This window comes from Anolis sagrei, chromosome 6 (assembly GCF_037176765.1).
Source record: "Anolis sagrei isolate rAnoSag1 chromosome 6, rAnoSag1.mat, whole genome shotgun sequence".
Classification (NCBI taxonomy): Eukaryota; Metazoa; Chordata; class Lepidosauria; order Squamata; family Dactyloidae; genus Anolis; species Anolis sagrei.
The window spans coordinates 1,829,517-1,847,529 of record NC_090026.1 but is presented as its reverse complement, the minus strand read 5'-3'; the positions used below and the strand labels follow the sequence as shown (position 1 = coordinate 1,847,529).

Here is an 18,013-nt window from a genome sequence, read left to right as displayed (position 1 = left end):
TTTCAATCCAGTTGTCCTTCCTTGCACAGTTTCAAATCTTTCCTGCAAAATTAGGATGATGATTATTATTGATCATGATGGTGCACACCTGTTGGAGGTCGTGGCTCCTCCCTTTTTGCTGTTGACTCTGCTCACTTGTGCCATGTGAGTCCCTCTAACCAGACTACCAGGGTTTTGGGACTGTCAATCCAGTTGTCCTTCCTTGCATGGTGTCTGACCTTTCCTGCAGAATTATTATTATTGATTAACATGATGATGATACACACCTGTTGGAGCTCGTGGCTCCTTCCCTTTTGCTGTTGACTCTGCTCACCTGTGCCATGTGAGCCCCTCTAACCAGACCACCAGGGCTTTGGGACTGTCCATCCAGTTGTCCTTCCTTGCATGGTGTCCGACCTTTCCTGCAGAAATATTATTAATGATGATGATGCACACCTGTTGGAGCTCCTGGCTCCTCCCCTTTTGCTGTTGACTCTGCTCACCTGTGCCATGTGAGCCCCTCTAACCAGACCACCAGGGCTTTGGGACTGTCCATCCAGTTGTCCTTCCTTGCACTGTGTCTGACCTTTCCTGCAGAATTATAATAATAATTATTATTACTATTATTATTGATGATGATGCACACCTGTTGGAGGTGATGGCTCCTCCCCTTTACTGACCGACCCCTGTGTTTCTTTGCAGGGCGGGACCCCCCTGGCGGGACCCCCGCAGACGCTTGCTCAGCCTCGGGTTCCTCGTCCTTCTCGGAGGTGTGGCAGGTGAGCCTCCGCCCACGTGGCTTGGGCCACTCGCGCCACCTGGCCGGATCCTACCTGCTGTGCCTGGCGGAGCGGACGGTCAGCTTCCTGCGGCTGAGCTCCCCGGAGGCCGAGGCGGGGTCAACGGCGGGGTCGTCCGGCCCCTCCTTGGTGCTGCAGCTGCTGAGCGTCCGGCGTTGCGGCCACTCGGAGAACTACTTCTTCCTGGAGGTGGGCCGCTCGGCCGCCACGGGTCCCGGGGAGCTCTGGATGCAGGTGGAGGACGCCGTGGAAGCCCAGAAGATGCACGAGACCATCCTGGAGGCCATGAAGGCCCTCAGCGACGAAGTCCGGATACGCGGCAGCACCGCCGGCACGGCCGGTCCCAAAGCCTTGACCTCCAGCCCCATCTCGGTGCCCCCCCGGACCCCCAAAGCCGGCCAGGGGTCTCCCTCCGTGGGTCCGCACATCGCTCCGGCCCTCTTGACCCGGAAGCCCAGCTCCCTGAGTGACTACAGCGCCGTCTCCTCGGACGAAGGGGGGTGCAGTCCTTGCGAGGCACAGCCCCCCAGGACCCCAGACCCCCTCGTAGGGGTGGGCTACATCGGCATGGCAAAGCGGAGGGACACTCGCAGTCAGTGGGGGTCACGGTCTGAGAGCAATACGCGGGACCCTCTTTCTGAGCTGGACTACATCGCCATGAGCAAGCCGGACCTTGGCAGCGGTCAGCGCTTGGTCAGATCTGTGTCCGAGAACAACAAGCGGGACCCCCTTTCCGATTTGGACTACACCGCCATGGGCAAAGCGGGCGTTGGTAATGGTCAACACTTCAAAGTCCAGTGGGCGCCGGGAAATAACATGCGTGACCCTCTTTGCGAGCTGGACTACATTGCCATGGCGAGACTGACCGCTTCCAACGGTCACCACATGACTCGGTGGTCGTCGGGGAGCAAGCGGGCCTCTTTGCCCCCTTTAGCCTTTGAGAAGGGCACCCCCAATTTGCCCCGGCGCAATACGGCTTCGTCCGCGACGGGTTCGGCCAGCTACCCCGAAGGGCTCAACATCTACGGCTACATGGCCATGCTGCCCGGAGGAGTGACCGCCGCCGAGGATTACGTCCCCATGACCCCCGGGAGCCTCTCGCCGACACAGGAAAGCAGCGGTGGCTACATGGTGATGACCCCCAAAGGGAGCTGCTCTCCGGACAGGACCGGACGCTGGGGCAAAGCGGCGGGGGGCGACTACGTCAACATGTCCCCCTCGGGGGCCCCCTTCTACTCCTTGCCGCGGTCCTACAGGCCGTGCCCCTTCATCCCAAGCCGGTTCTCGGGGTCGTCGTCCACCAGCTCCGAGAGTCTGGAAGGGGGGGCCCTTGTCGGCCCCTTCGTGGACCCCCCTCAAAACGCCGGGGAATACGTCAGCATCGAGTACCCCGCCGGTAGCGTTGCAAGTTACATCACAATGGACCCCGAAAACAAGGATGGCGATGGGAACCGTGCAAGGGGGTCATCTAGATGGTCTCAAGGGGGTCCCGAAAGTGGAGACCCCCCATCACAGCCCTCGGACGAGGCCGGCATGGACCTCAACTACATCGACTTGGACCTGGTCAAGGAGGCGGTCAGCGCCAGCCCTGCGGAGGAGGCCGCCGCGGGGCAGTTGCTGCTCCACGCCTACGCCAGCATCGACTTCCACCGCTCCGGAGGCTTCCGGGAAAACCGGGCCACGAAATTCCCGGGAAAGGGTAAGTCATAGGACCCCTCCCTTCTGTGTCAACCCCCATTTGCACTCTTACCAGAATTTGCAAATATTATTATTATCAATTCTAATAATAATAATAATGATAACTATCATGGATGAAAAATACTATTATTATTATTATTATTATTATTTTATAATCATTATTGCATAGCTTGCCATATAGCATACTATCCCTGGATAAAAATAATATTAATATTAATAAAAAATAATAATGCCCCATCCATTCTGTGTTGATACCGATCCCCAATTGAACTCTTATTGGAATTTGCGAAAATGAGGCAAAATAATAACAAAAGCAACAACAATCATGGATATTATTATTATTAATAATATTACTATTCTGCCCTTGGATTATGTTTGCCATGAGACTGTATGGTATAAGGCAGGATATGCATTGTTATCATTATTTTGCCCAGGGATTGTATGCTGTAAGGCAGGCTATGCAATAATAATAACAATAATAATAATAGCAATGATCATGGATATTATTATTATTATTATTATTATTATTATTATTTTATAATCATTATTGTGTAGCTTGCCTTATGGTGTACAATCCCTGGGAAAAATTATATTAATATTAATAAAAATAATAATGCCCCTCCATTCTGTGTTGATACCGATCCTCAATTGCACTCTTATTGGAATTTGCGAAAATGAGGCAAAATAATAAAAAAAGCAACAACTATCATGGATATTATTATTATTAATAATATTACTATTCTGCCCTTGGATTATATTTGCCATGAGACTGTATGCTATAAGGTAGGATATGCATTATTTTGCCCAGGGATTGTATGCTGTAAGGCAGGCTATGCAACAATAATAACAATAATAATAATAATAATAGCAATGATCATGGATATAATTATTATTATTATAATTATTATTATTTTTATTATTCTGCCCTTGGATTATATTTGCCTTGAGACTGTATGCTATAAAACACAATATGCATTATTATCATTATTTTGCCCAGGGATTGTACGCTATAATGCAGCCTATGCAATAATAATAATAACAATAATAATAACAACAACTATCATGGGTATTATTATTATTATTATTATTATTATTCTGCTCTTGGATTATATTTACCATGAGACTGTATACTATAAGGCAGGACATGCATTATTATCATTTTGCCCAGGGATTGTATGCTATAAGGCAGGCTATGCAATAATAAGAAGAACTATCATGGGTATTATTATTATTATTTATTTATTTATGTATTTGCTTTGCTTCTATACGGCTGTATCTCAAGCCCGAAGGCGACTCACGGTGGTTCACAAACAGTAAAAACAGTAGAAACAGCAGTGGTTCCACACAACATATAACAATTGACTTCACACATTATCCATAAATTACCAATAAGCAATTACAATGCACAATTATTACAAGAAACAACCGTACCCAACCTTCTCATCATCCAAGCGTAGTCCAGGTTCGTCATCCATTGTTCCATTCCTATGTTCCATTACCAGATTGCACTAAATTACTCAAACGCCTGCACAAGCATCCAGGTCTTCACCTTTTTGCGGAATACCATTAGAGATGGTGCTAGTCTAATGTCCGTAGGAAGGGCGTTCCACAGCCGAGGAGCCACCACCGAGAAGGCCCTATCTCTCGTCCCCGCCAGCCGAGCTTGAGAAGCAGGCGGGATCGAGAGCAGGGTCTCCCCGGAAGATCTCAAACTCCTGGTGGGTTCATAGGCAGTTGGATAGGTTGGATAGGTAGCTTAGGCCGGAACCATTTAGGGCTTTAAAGGCCAACGCCAGCACTTTGAATTCAGCCCGGTAGCAGATCGGTAGCCAGTGGAGTTGGCGCAACAGGGGGGTTGTATGCTCCCTGCGCTCCGCTCCTGTTAAAATCATGGCTGCCGAGCGTTGGACTAGTTGGAGCTTCCGAGCCGTCTTCAAAGGCAACCCCACGTGGAGAGCGTTGCAGTAGTCTAGGCGGGATGTAACCAGAGCGTGGACTACCGTGGCCAAGTCAGACTTCCCAAGGTACGGGCGCAGCTGGCGCACAAGCTTTAGCTGTGCAAATGCTCCCCTGGTCACCACCGAAACCTGGGGTTCCAGGCTCAGCGATGAGTCCAGGGTCACACCCAAGCTGCGAACCTGCGTCTTCAGGGGGAGTGTGGCCCCATCCAACACAGGCTGTCACCCTATGCCCTGTTCGGCCTTGCGACTGACCAGGAGGACCTCTGTCTTGTCTGGATTCAATTTCAATTTGTTCACCCTCATCCAGACCGTCACAGCAGCCAAGCCTTATTATTATTGTGCCCTTGGATTATATTTGCCACGAGACTGTTTGCTATTATTATTATTATTATTATTATTATTATTATTACTATTATTATTATTATTATTATTATTATTATACCCATGATAGTTATTGTTGATTGTTGTTGTTATTATTCTGCCCTTGGAGTATATTTGCCATGAGACTGTATGCTATAAGACAGGATATGCATTATTATCATTATTTTGCCCAGGGATTGTATGCTATAAGGCAGGCTATGCAATAATAACAACAATAACAACAACTATCATGGGAATAATAATAATAATAATAATAATAATAATAATAATAATGGGTTATATTTGCCACGAGACTGTTTGCTATTATTATTATTATTTATACCCACGATAGTTGTTATTGTTATTAATATTGCATAACCTGCCTTATAGTAAACAATCCCTAGGCAAAGTAATGATAATAAAGCATATTATTATAATGTGTGTTGTTGTTATTCTGCCCTTGGAGTATATTTGCCATGAGACTGTATGCTATAAGGCAGGATATGCATTATCATCATTATTTTGCCCAGGGATTGTATGCTGTAAGGCTGGCTATGCAATAATAATAATGGCAACAACAACAACTATCATGGGTATTATTATTATTATTATTATTATTATTATTATTATTATTATTTATACCCATGATAGTTGTTATTATTGCAAAGCCTTCCTTATGGTAAACAATCTGTAGGCAAAATTATGATAATAATGCATATTATTATAATGCATGTTGTTGTTGTTGTTATTATTCTGCCCTTGGAGTATATTTGCCATGAGACTGTATACTATAAGGCAGGATATGCATTATTATCATTATTTTGTCCAGGGATTGTATGCTATAAGGCTGGCTATGCAATAATAATAACAATAGCAACAACTATCATGGGTATTATTATTATTATTATTATTATTATATCCATGGTTGTTGTTGTTATTATTATTATTGCATAGCCTGCCTTATAGTAAGCAATTGCTATTATCAAAATGATGATAACAATGCATATCATTATAGTGCTTGTTGTTGTTGTTGTTGTTGTTGTTGTTATTCTGCTCTTGGATTATATTTGCCATGAGACTGTATGTTATAAGGCAGGATATACATTATTATCATTATTTTGCCCAGGGATTGTATGCTATAAGGCAGGCTATACAATAATAATAATAACAATAACAACAACTATCATGGGTATAATAATTATTATTATACCCATGATAGTTGTTATTGTTATTATTATTGCATAGCCTGCCTTATAGTAAACAATCCCTAGGCAAAATGATAATAATGCATATTATTATAATGCATGTTATTGTTGTTGTTATTCTGCCCTTGGATTATATTTGCCATGAGACTGTATACTATAAGGCAGGATATGCATTATCATTATTTTGCCCAAGGATTGTATGCTATAAGGCCGGCTATGCAATAATAATAACAATAGCAACAACTATCATGGGTATAATAATAATTATAATTATTATACCCATGATAGTTGTTGTTATTATTATTGCATAGCCTGCCTTATAGTAAACAATCCATAGGCAAAACAATGATAATAATGCATATTATTATAATGCGTGTTGTTGTTGTTGTTGTTGTTGTTGTTGTTATTCTGCCCTTGGATTATACGTACAGTATTTGCCATGAGACTGTATGCTATAAAGCAGAATATGCCTTATTATCATTATTTTGCCCAAGGATTGTATGCTATAAGGCAGGCTATGCAATAATAATAACAATAACAACAACTATCATGGGTATTATTATTATTATTATTATTATTATTATTATATCCATGGTTGTTATTATTATTATTATTATTATTATTGTTATTGTTATTATTGCATAGCCTGCCTTATAGTAAGCAATCCCTATTATCAAAATAATGATAACAATGCATATTATTATAATGCATGTTGTTGTTGTTGTTGTTGTTGTTGTTGTTGTTGCTATTCTGCCCTTGGATTATATTTGCTATGAGACTGTATGCTATAAGGCAGGATATACATTATTATTATTTTGCCCAGGGATTGTATGCTGTAAGGCAGGCTATGCAATAACAATAACAACAACTATCTTGGGTAAAATTATTGTTGTTGTTGTTGTTACACATAGAATCATAGAATCAAAGAGTTGGAAGAGACCTCATGGGCCATCCAGTCCAACCCCATTCTGTCAAGAAGCAGGAATATTGCAAGCCTGCCTTATAACATACAATCCCTGGGCAAAATAATAATAATAATGCATGTCCTGCCTTGTTGTTGTTGTTGTTGTTGTTGTTGTTGCATAGCTTGCCTTATAGCATACAGTCCCAGGACAAAATAGTAATAATAATAATAATTGTAATTGTAACAATTATAATGCATATCCTGCCATATAGCAAAAAGTCTCATGGCAAATATAATCCAAGGGCAGAATAATAATAATAACTCTTATGGATAAATAATAATAATAATAATAATAATGCATTGCCTGCCTTATGGCATACTATCCCTAGGCAAAATAATGATAATAATGCATATCCTGCCTTTTTGTTGTTGTTGTTGTTATTGCATAGCTTGCCTTATAGCATACAGTCCCGGGACAAAATAATAATAAATAATAATAATAATAATAATATAGCAAAAGGTCCCATGGCAAATATAATCCAAGGGCAGAATAATAATAACTTGTGGATTAATAATAATAATAATAATAATAATAATAATAATATTGCATTGCCTGCCTTATAACATACTATCCCTAGGCAAAATAATGATAATAATGCATATCCTGCCTTCTTGTTGTTGTTGTTGTTATTGCATAGCTTGCCTTATAGCATACAGTCCCAGGACAAAATAATAATAATAATTGTAATAATTATAATGCATATCCTGCCATATAGCAAAAAGTCTCATGGCAAATATAATCCAAGGGCAGAATAATAATAATAACTCTTATGGATAAATAATAATAATAATAATAATAATAATAATAATGCATTGCCTGCCTTATGGCATACTATCCCTAGGCAAAATAATGATAATAATGCATATCCTGCCTTTTTGTTGTTGTTGTTGTTATTGCATAGCTTGCCTTATAGCATACAGTCCCGGGACAAAATAATAAATAATAATAATAATAATAATATAGCAAAAGGTCCCATGGCAAATATAATCCAAGGGCAGAATAATAATAACTTGTGGATTAATAATAATAATAATAATAATAATAATGCATTGCCTGCCTTATAACATACTATCCCTAGGCAAAATAATGATAATAATGCATATCCTGCCTTCTTGTTGTTGTTGTTGTTATTGCATAGCTTGCCTTATAGCATACAGTCCCAGGACAAAATAATAATAATAATTGTAATAATTATAATGCATATCCTGCCATATAGCAAAAAGTCTCATGGCAAATATAATCCAAGGGCATAATAACAATAACAACAACAACAATAATAATAATAATAATAATAATGCATTGCCTGCCTTATAACATACTATCCCTAGGCAAAATAATAATGATAATAATGTATATCCTGCCTTGTTGTTGTTGTCATTGCATAGCTTGCCTTATAGCATACAGTCCCAGGACAAAATAATAATAATAATAGTAATAATTATAATTATTATTATAATGCATATCCTGCTGTATAGCAAAAAGTCTCATGGCAAATATAATCCAAGGGCATAATAATAATAATAATAATAATAATAATAATAATAATAATAATAATATTGCATTGCCTGCCTTATAGCATACTATCCCTAGGCAAAATAATGATAATAATTGTAATAATTGTAATAATTATAATGCATATCCTGCCATATAGCAAAAAGTCTCATGGCAAATATAATCCAAGGGCAAAATAATAATAATAATAATAATAATAATAATAGTAATACTGCATTGCCTGCCTCATAGCATACTATCTCTAGGCAAAATAATGATAATAATGCATATCCTGCCTTGTTGTTGTTGTTATTATTGCATAGCTTGCCTTATAGCATACAGTCCTAGGACAAAATTATAATAATAATTGTAATAATTGTAATAATTATAATGCATATCCTGCCATGTAGCAAAACGTCTCATGGCAAATATAATCCAAGGGCAAAATAATAATAATAATAATAATAATAATAATAATAATAATATTGCATTGCCTGCCTTATAGCATACTATCCCTAGGCAAAATAATGATAATAATGCATATCCTGCCTTGTTATTGTTGTTGTTATTATTATTGCATAGCTTGCCTTATAGCATACAGTCCCAGGACAAAATAATAATAATAATTGTAATAATTATAATAATTATAATGCATATCCTGCCGTATAGCAAAAAGTCTCATGGCAAATATAACCCAAGGGCATAATAATAATAATAATAATAATAATAATAATAATAATGCATTGCCTGCCTTATAGCATACAATCCCTGGGCAAAATAATGGTAATGCATATCCTGCCGTATAGCAAAAAGTCTCATGGCAAATATAATCCAAGGGCATAATAACAACAACAACAATAATAATAATAATAATAATACTGCATTGCCTGCCTTATAGCATACTATCCCTAGTCAAAATAATAATGAGCCTGCCTTATAGCATACAATCCCTGGGCAAAATAATGATAATAATGCATGTCCTGCCTTGTTGTTGTTGTTGTTATTGCATAGCTTGCCTTATAGCATACAGTCCCAGGACAAACTAATAATAATAATAATTGTAATAATTATAATGCATATCCTGCCGTATAGCAAAATGTCTCATGGCAAATATAATCCAAGGGCAAAATAATAATAATAATAATAATAATAATAATAATAATAATATTGCATTGCCTGCCTTATAGCATACTATCCCTAGGCAAAATAATAATAATAATAATGCATATCCTGATTTATACCTTAGAGTCTCAGGGTGAATATAATCCGAGGGTGAAACAACAACAACAACAACAACAACACTATGTAACAGTGATTTTTGTTCCTGGGTTATCAATGCCATTGTTTCCTCTTTGGTTTGTTCTATCATAAAAACATGGGAAAAGTTGATTAAAGTGCAGAAACTTGGCTCGTTCAGCACATTTGGCTCCAGTTTTCGAGCCTCAACCCATTCTCCATATATTCTGTGCCACAAAAACCAAAATTCTGGAGCAGAACGACGACTTTCAAAGTGAAGACGGGACCATTGAACAGGAAATAACACTTTCAAGCCAGGAACAGGATTTCTTTCGGATTTTTTTTGCATAGTGCAAGAATAACAACAACTTGCTTTCTTAAAAGAGATTCTAAATGGCAATTTTTCCTGCCTGTTTTAGGGTTTTATTGCCTTCTGCTTTCACTTCTTTCCAAGCCTGTCACCTTGAGATCTTCCCAAGTTGATGACTGCAAAGTTTGCAAAGTTTATCTTGTAAAAAGCCTCATTTTCCCAATTCCAGTGGCTTTCCTATAAACGGCAGCTGCCCATTTTGCTCTGCATGAGATTTCTCATAAAATGAGGGGCAAAATTCCATGTATTTTATGTCCTCAGCTTGATTTAAAGAGGAACATCTTTGGAATGGATTTTTTTGCTATATACATAACCATGTTATTTATTTATTTCATATGTATATATTTACACACACACATATATTATATATATCAGTGGTTCTCAACCTTGCTAATGCCGTGACCCCTTAATGCCGTTCCCTATGTTGTGGTGACCCCCCAACCATAACATTGTTTTCGTTGCTATTTGATACCTGTCATTTTACTACTGTCATAAATCGTAATGTAAATATCCGATATGCAGGATGTATTTTCATTCACTGGACCAAATTGAGCACAAATGCCCAATAAGCCCAAATGTGAACACTGGTGGAGTCTGGAGAAAATAGACCTTGACATTTGGGAGTTGTAGTTGTTGGGATTTATAGTTCACCTATAATCAAAGAGCATTCTGAACCCCACCGACGATGGAAATTGAACCAAACTTGTCACAAAGAACTCCCATGACCAACAGAAAACACTGGAAGGGTTTGGTGGGCTATGACCTTGAGTTTGGGAGTTGTAGTTCACCTACATCCAGAGGAGTGCTGTGGATTCATGCAGTGATGGATCTGGACCAAACTTGGCACAAATACTTAATAAGCCCAAATGTGAACACTCGTAGAGTCTGGAGAAAATAGACCTTGACATTTGGGAGTTGTAGTTGTTGGGATTTATAGTTCACTTATAATCAAAGAGCATTCTGAACTCCACCAGCGATGGAATTGAACCAAACTTGTCACACAGAACTCCTATGACCAACAGAAAATACTGGAAGGGTTTTGTGGACATTGACCTTGAGTTTGGGAATTATAGTTTACCTACATCCAGAGGAGTGCTGTGGATTCATGCAATGATGGATCTGGACCAAACTTGGCACAAATACTCAATAAGCCCAAATGTGAACACAGGTGGAGTTTGGGGGAAATAGACCTTGACATTTTGTAGTTGTAGTCACTGGGATTCACAGTTCACCTACAATTAAAGAGCATTCTGAACCCCATGAACAACAGAATCGGGGCAAACTTCCCACAGAGAATCCCCATGACCAACAGAAAAGTCCTAAGGCCATCCAGTCCAACTCCCTTCACCAGGGCAAGAAATGTAATCAAAGTCCTCCTGACAAAGAGCCATCCAGCCATCAACATAGATATATAGATATGATTCACACACAGAGAGATAATATATATATATATGGATTTTTGATATGTATATATTTTGCAATGACTATAAATGTCTCCATTCCCATCTGCACTGGGCGAGGTTTTGCAATATTTCTGGGCTTGATTTTCGTTTTGAATATAATAATAATAATAATAATAATAATAATAATAATAATAATAATAATAAACAACTTTATTTGTACCCCGCTCCATCTCCCCGATGGGGACTCGGTGCGGCTGACATGAGGCCAAGCCCAAAACAACAATGACATGAAATTAAAACAAAACCGAAAACGCAAATAATAAACAATAATAACACAATTACATAAAACGAAAGACAACATAGCAATATAAAATTACACTAAGCACAATTACAATAACATGGGCGAGCTACATGTAATGGATAAAAGAAAACTGGGTAGAAACAGATTAAAAACTCAGGCGAGATAAACACGAGATAAACAAGGACAGATTATTAATAATACACACACACACATATATGCATGTGTATTTATGTATATGTATATATACATATATGTATGAATATAAAATATGTGTATGTATATTTATATGTATGTGTGTATGTTTGTGTATGCATATGTATCTATGTATATATAATATGTATGGCTGTATTTATGTATATGTATATATATGTATGCATATGTGTATATATGTGTATGTGTTTTTATGTGTATATGTGTATGTATGTATGTATATATATATATATGCGCATATACATATATCTATGAATATAAAATATGTGTATGTATATATGTATGCATATTCATATATGTGTGTATGTATGTGTGTGTATGCATATGTATCTATGTATATATAGTATGTATGGCTGTATTTACGTATATGTATATATATACATATGTGTATATGTGTATATGTGTGTATGTGCCTTTCTGTATGTGTATGTATGTATATGTGTGTGTGTGTGTATATATATATATATATACACACACACACACACACACACATATAATATGCATATGTATCTATGTATACATAGTATGTATGTCTGTATATGTGTTTATATATATGCATGGGTATATATGTGTCTTTATGTGTCTTTCTGTATGTGTATATATGTGTGTATATATATATATGCATATAAATGTGTACATATGTGTGTATATGTAAATAAAAATGTAATGGTCATTTCTGGGATGAACATAATTCACAAACCACTGGACGAATGGACACCAAATTTGGACACAAGACACCCATCAGGCCAACGAGTGACCATCACTCATAAAAAACCCTGAAAAACACAGCGGAAGAGACTTTAAAAGTCAAAAAATAAAACAAATACATTACAATGCATGCGCAAACCCACCTATATGCACAAACACACATATATACACATAGACACAAATATATACACAGACTAGGCTGCAGCAATGCATGGCAGGGGAGGGCTAGTATGTATATATAATGTGTATGTGCATGTATATATGTATGCATTTGTGTATATATGTATATATAAAGTGTATGTGTATATATGTATGTGTATATATAATCTGTATGTATGTCTTATGTATGTGTTTGTATACATATGTATTTATAGATGCATATGTATATATGTGTATGTATGTATATATACATACACGCAAAAGTAATGTGTAGGTACGCAGGGAGGGCTAGTATGTATATACAATGTGTATGTGCATGTATATATGTATGCATTTGTGTATATATGTATATATAAAGTGTATGCATATATATGTATGTGTATATATAATCTGTATGTATGTATGTGTTTGTATACATATATATTTATAGATGCATATGTATATATGTGTATATACATACACACAAAAGTAATGTGTAGATACGCAGGGAGGGCTAGTATGTATATATAATGTGTATGTCTATATATATATATACATACACATACATATATGCATATATGTATATAAGTATATAAAGTGTATGCATATATATGTATATACAATCTGTATGTATGTCTATGTATTTGTATACATATGTATATGTATATATATACACATAAAAATAATGTGTATATCTATCTATCTATATATATATATACACACAGGGAGGGCTAGTATGTATATATAATGTGTATGTCTATATATATATATATATATATATATATATGCTTATGTGTATATAAGTATATAAAGTGTATGCATATATATGTATATACAACCTGTATGTATGTCTATGTATTTGTATACATATGTATATGTATATATATACACATAAAAATAATGTGTATATCTATCTATCTATATATATATACACACAGGGAGGGCTAGTATGTATATATAATGTGTATGTCTATATATATATATATATATATATATATATATATGCTTATGTGTATATAAGTATATAAAGTGTATGCATATATATGTATATACAACCTGTATGTATGTCTATGTATTTGTATACATATGTATATGTATATATATACACATAAAAATAATGTGTATATGTATATCTATATATATACACACATACACATAAGTATAATAGATATTGCTTTTTTGCATTGTTTGTGCCCTTTTTCATTTTCCCTCTTTAATTAATTAATGTTTAAATAGAAAGTAGGATTGGGGACGTGTCCCTGGAGAGGGGAGCATTTGCTTCTTTGAGCGACACAGTCAATATTGAGTTATCCCGAGTATTAATCTCCTGCCTTTCGTTCCGAGATCCGTGGGTCACTTGCCGGGAAAAGCAGATTTAATATTAAAGACTCATAAAGGTTCTGTAAATATACGTTGCAGAATAATTGATTTGCAGGAGTGAAGACCGGCCCCACGGCTATGAAATAAAAAGCCATGGATCAGTTTGGCATGAAAGGGAAAGAGGAAAACAAAGCTCTGTTGTTGTTGTTGTTGTTGTTGTTTGTGCTCTCAAGAATATATACTTTTGAGGCTTAGAGAGTGTGACTTTGCCCACTGGGTTTCCAAGGCCACTCACTATCCATAATAGTGTCCAATCAAAAAATAAATTGGATTGTTGTCGGTTTTTTCGGGCTATATGGCCATGGTCTAGAGGCATTCTCTCCTGACATTTCGCCTACATCTGTGGCAAGCATCCTCAGAGGTAGTAAGGTCTGTTGGAACTAGGACAATGGGTTTATATATCTGTGGAATGATGACCTGGGTGGGACAAAGTCAGGAGAGAATGCCTCTAGAACAGTGGTTCTCAACCTGGGGGTCACGACCCCTGAAGGGGTCGTGAGGGGGTGTCAGAGGGGTCACCAAAGACCATCACAGACAGTATTTTATGTTGGTCACAGGTATTCTTTGTGGGAAGTATGGCCTAATTCTATTGTTGTTGGGCTTCAAAATGCTCTTTGGTTGTAGGTGAACTATAAATCCCAGCGACTACAACTCCCAAATGTCAAGGTCTATTTTCCCCAAACTTCACCAGTGTTCACATTTGGGCATATTGAGTATTTTTGCCAAGTTTGGTCCAGATCCATCGTTGTTTGAGTTCACAGTGCTCTCTGGATTTAGGCGAACTACAACTCTAAAACCCAAGGTCAATGCCCACCAAACACTGCAATGAGTTGCCCCAGGGCTGAGAATTGCGGTATATAAGCGCAGTAAATAAATAAATAAACCCTTCCAGTATTTTCTGTTGGTCATGGTAGTGCTCTCTGGATGTAGGTGAACTATAACTCCAAAACTCAAGGTCAGCATCTACCAAACCCTTCCCTTATTTTCTGTTGCTCATGGAAGTTGTGTGTGTCAAGTTTGGTTCAATTCCATCATTGGTAGGGTTCAAAATGCTCTTTGATTGTAGGTGAACTATAAATCCCAGCGACTACAACTCCCAAATGTCAAGGTCTATCTTTCCCTAAACCCCACCAGTGTCCACATTTGGGCATATTGAGTATTTTTGCCAAGTTTGATCCAGATCCATCATTGTTTGAGTCCACAGTGCTCTCTGGGTGTAGGCGAACTACAACTCTAAAACCCAAGTTCAATGCCCACCAAACCCTTCCAGTATTTTCTGTTGGTCATGGGAGTTCTGGTTCAAGTTTGGTTCAAGTCCATTGTTGGTGTAGTTCAGAATGCTCTTTGAATATAGGTGAACTATAAATCCCAGCAACTACAACTCCCAAATGACAAAATCAGTCCTCCCATCCCAACCCCACCAGTATTCAAATTTGGGCATATTGGGTATTTGTGCCCAATTTGGTCCAGTGAATGAGAATACATCCTGCATATCGGATATTTGCATAACGATTCATAACAGGAGCAAAATTACAATTATGAAGTAGCAACGAAAATAATGTCCTGGTTGGGGGTCACCACAACATGAGGAACTCTATTAAGGGGTCGCGGCATTAGGAACGTTGAGAACCACTGCTCTAGAACATAGCCATAAAGCCCGAAAAACCCAGTGATTCCAGCCATGAAAGCCTTCGACAATAAAAAAAAAATATATTGCTATTACAATATTATGTGTATTTATAACCCGCTTTCTCGCTTTAAATCCAGCTTTAAATTTGCTTTGAGGTGTCGATTATTGTTATTAATAATAAGAGTTGTTCTATAATAAGGTTATTATAATTGTGATTATGTCATAATAATATAATTATTTTGGATTAATTTAGTAGTACAAATATTATTCCTCGTTTTAAATAAATAATATTAAATTCATAATAATAAATTCAATAATTGAATTTTTTTTTTGCCCCAGGACTGTATGATACAAGGCAGGCTATGTATTATTATTACTATTACTATTATTATTATTATTATGCACTGGGATTGTCCGATATAAGGAAGTCTATGCATTATATTATTATTATTATCATCATTATTTTGGGGTGCAATTGTCTGATATAAGGCAGGCTATGCAATTATTATTATTATTATTATTATTATGCACTGGGATTGTCCAATATAAGGATGTCTATGCATTATATTATTATTATCATGATTATTATTTTGGGGTGCAATTGTCTGATATAAGGCAGGCTATGTATTATTATTATTATTATTATTATTATTATTATGCACTGGGATTATCCGATATAAGGAAGTCTGTGCATTATATTATTATTATTATTATTATTATTATTATTATTATTATTATTTTGGGGTGCAATTGTCCGATATAAGGCAGGCTATGCAATTATTATTATTATTATTATTATTATTATGCACTGGGATTGTCCAATATAAGGATGTCTATGCATTATATTATTATTATCATGATTATTATTTTGGGGTGCAATTATCCAATATGAGGCAGGCTATGCAACATGGCCAAGCAGTCCAAAAAACTCACAGCAAGCCAGTGATTCTGCCTTGAAAGCCTTTGACAACACAAATAAGTAAACAATACAATTATTGTTGTTTTGCTGATTTCTCCTCCTGTCTTGTTTTTGTCTCCCTGCAGAGTCTTGACCGCTTCCGGAAGGAAGGAAGGAAGGAAGGAAGGAAGGAAGGAAGGAAGACCCTCCTGGGGGGAAGAAACTGCCTGATTTCCCCCTCTTCTTTGCATCCAAGCCACTTTGCTGCTGCTTCTTTTCCTCCTTTGCATTTATTGGGGGGCCCCTTTGTGCCTTTGCGGGAAGTGGGGTTCTTTTGCCCCCAAATGCAACCAAAAACCCATCCTTCACACCAAATAGGGGCCCTTTACATATGCATCATGGGATTTGGGGGGGGGGTCCCTGAACCCCAAAACTGCCACTCATTAAAATAACCCCATTTTGGATTTTTTGGGGGGCCCTGAACCCTAAAACTGCCACTCAAAATAACCCATTTTGGATTTTTGGGGGCTTCCTGAACCCCCAAACTGCCAGTCATTAAAATACCCCCAATTTGGATTTTTGGGGGCTCCCCGAACCCCCAAACTGCCACTCATTAAAATACCCCCATTTTGGATTTTGGGGGGACTGAACCCCAAAACTGCCACTCAAAATAACCCCAATCCCCCCCCTCATTTTGATGCTCTCAGCCCCAATGTCCCCTCTCATTAAAAGCCTCACCTGCCTTACAACTGTATTTTGGGGGTCACAGCAGGGGATTTTGGGGTCCCTGAACCCCGAAATTGTCACTAATTAAATACCCACCAGATCCCCCAATTTGCAGCTTTTGGATCAAATAGGACAATTTGCAAATTGTCTCATTTCTGCAGCAATTAAACTTTTTTGCAGCTGGATTTATTTTTGTGGGGGTGTTACTGAACCCCAATATTGTCCTTTAGGAAAATGAGCCATTTTGCTTTTCTGTGCAGCAGACTGTGGGGTGAACACAGTTGCAGATGCCTTTGTCCCATTTCATCTCTAATGACCCCCCCAAAACAAAATCTTCGGCAGTCTTGCAAAATGGATTTGGGGGTCCTTGAACCCCAAAAGTGCAATTAATTGGAAATCCAATCCTTTGTGATAAAGGAGGTGACCTTTTTTTCTATCTCTTTCCATCCCTAATGACCCCAAAATAAAAGCTTCACTTGCTTGTGGCTGGATTTTTTTGGGGGGGATTTTGGGGGTCACAAAAGCAATTTGGGGGTTCACCAGCTTCCTTGATG

At 37.9% G+C, this 18,013-nt stretch overlaps 1 protein-coding gene across 1 annotated transcript in view; it reads left to right on the top strand.

Moving 5' to 3' along the window:
* The window catches only part of LOC132777483 (insulin receptor substrate 1-like), a 32,424-nt gene extending 15,277 nt beyond the window's left edge, over window positions 1-17,147 (top strand). The window contains exons 2-3 of the mRNA XM_067469651.1: window positions 682-2,478; window positions 16,880-17,147. Coding sequence (XP_067325752.1) covers window positions 682-2,478; window positions 16,880-16,887 — 1,805 coding nt within the window. The 3' untranslated portion in view covers window positions 16,888-17,147. The remainder of the gene's footprint in view (window positions 1-681; window positions 2,479-16,879) is intronic.
* Window positions 17,148-18,013: the final 866 nt, after the last annotated feature.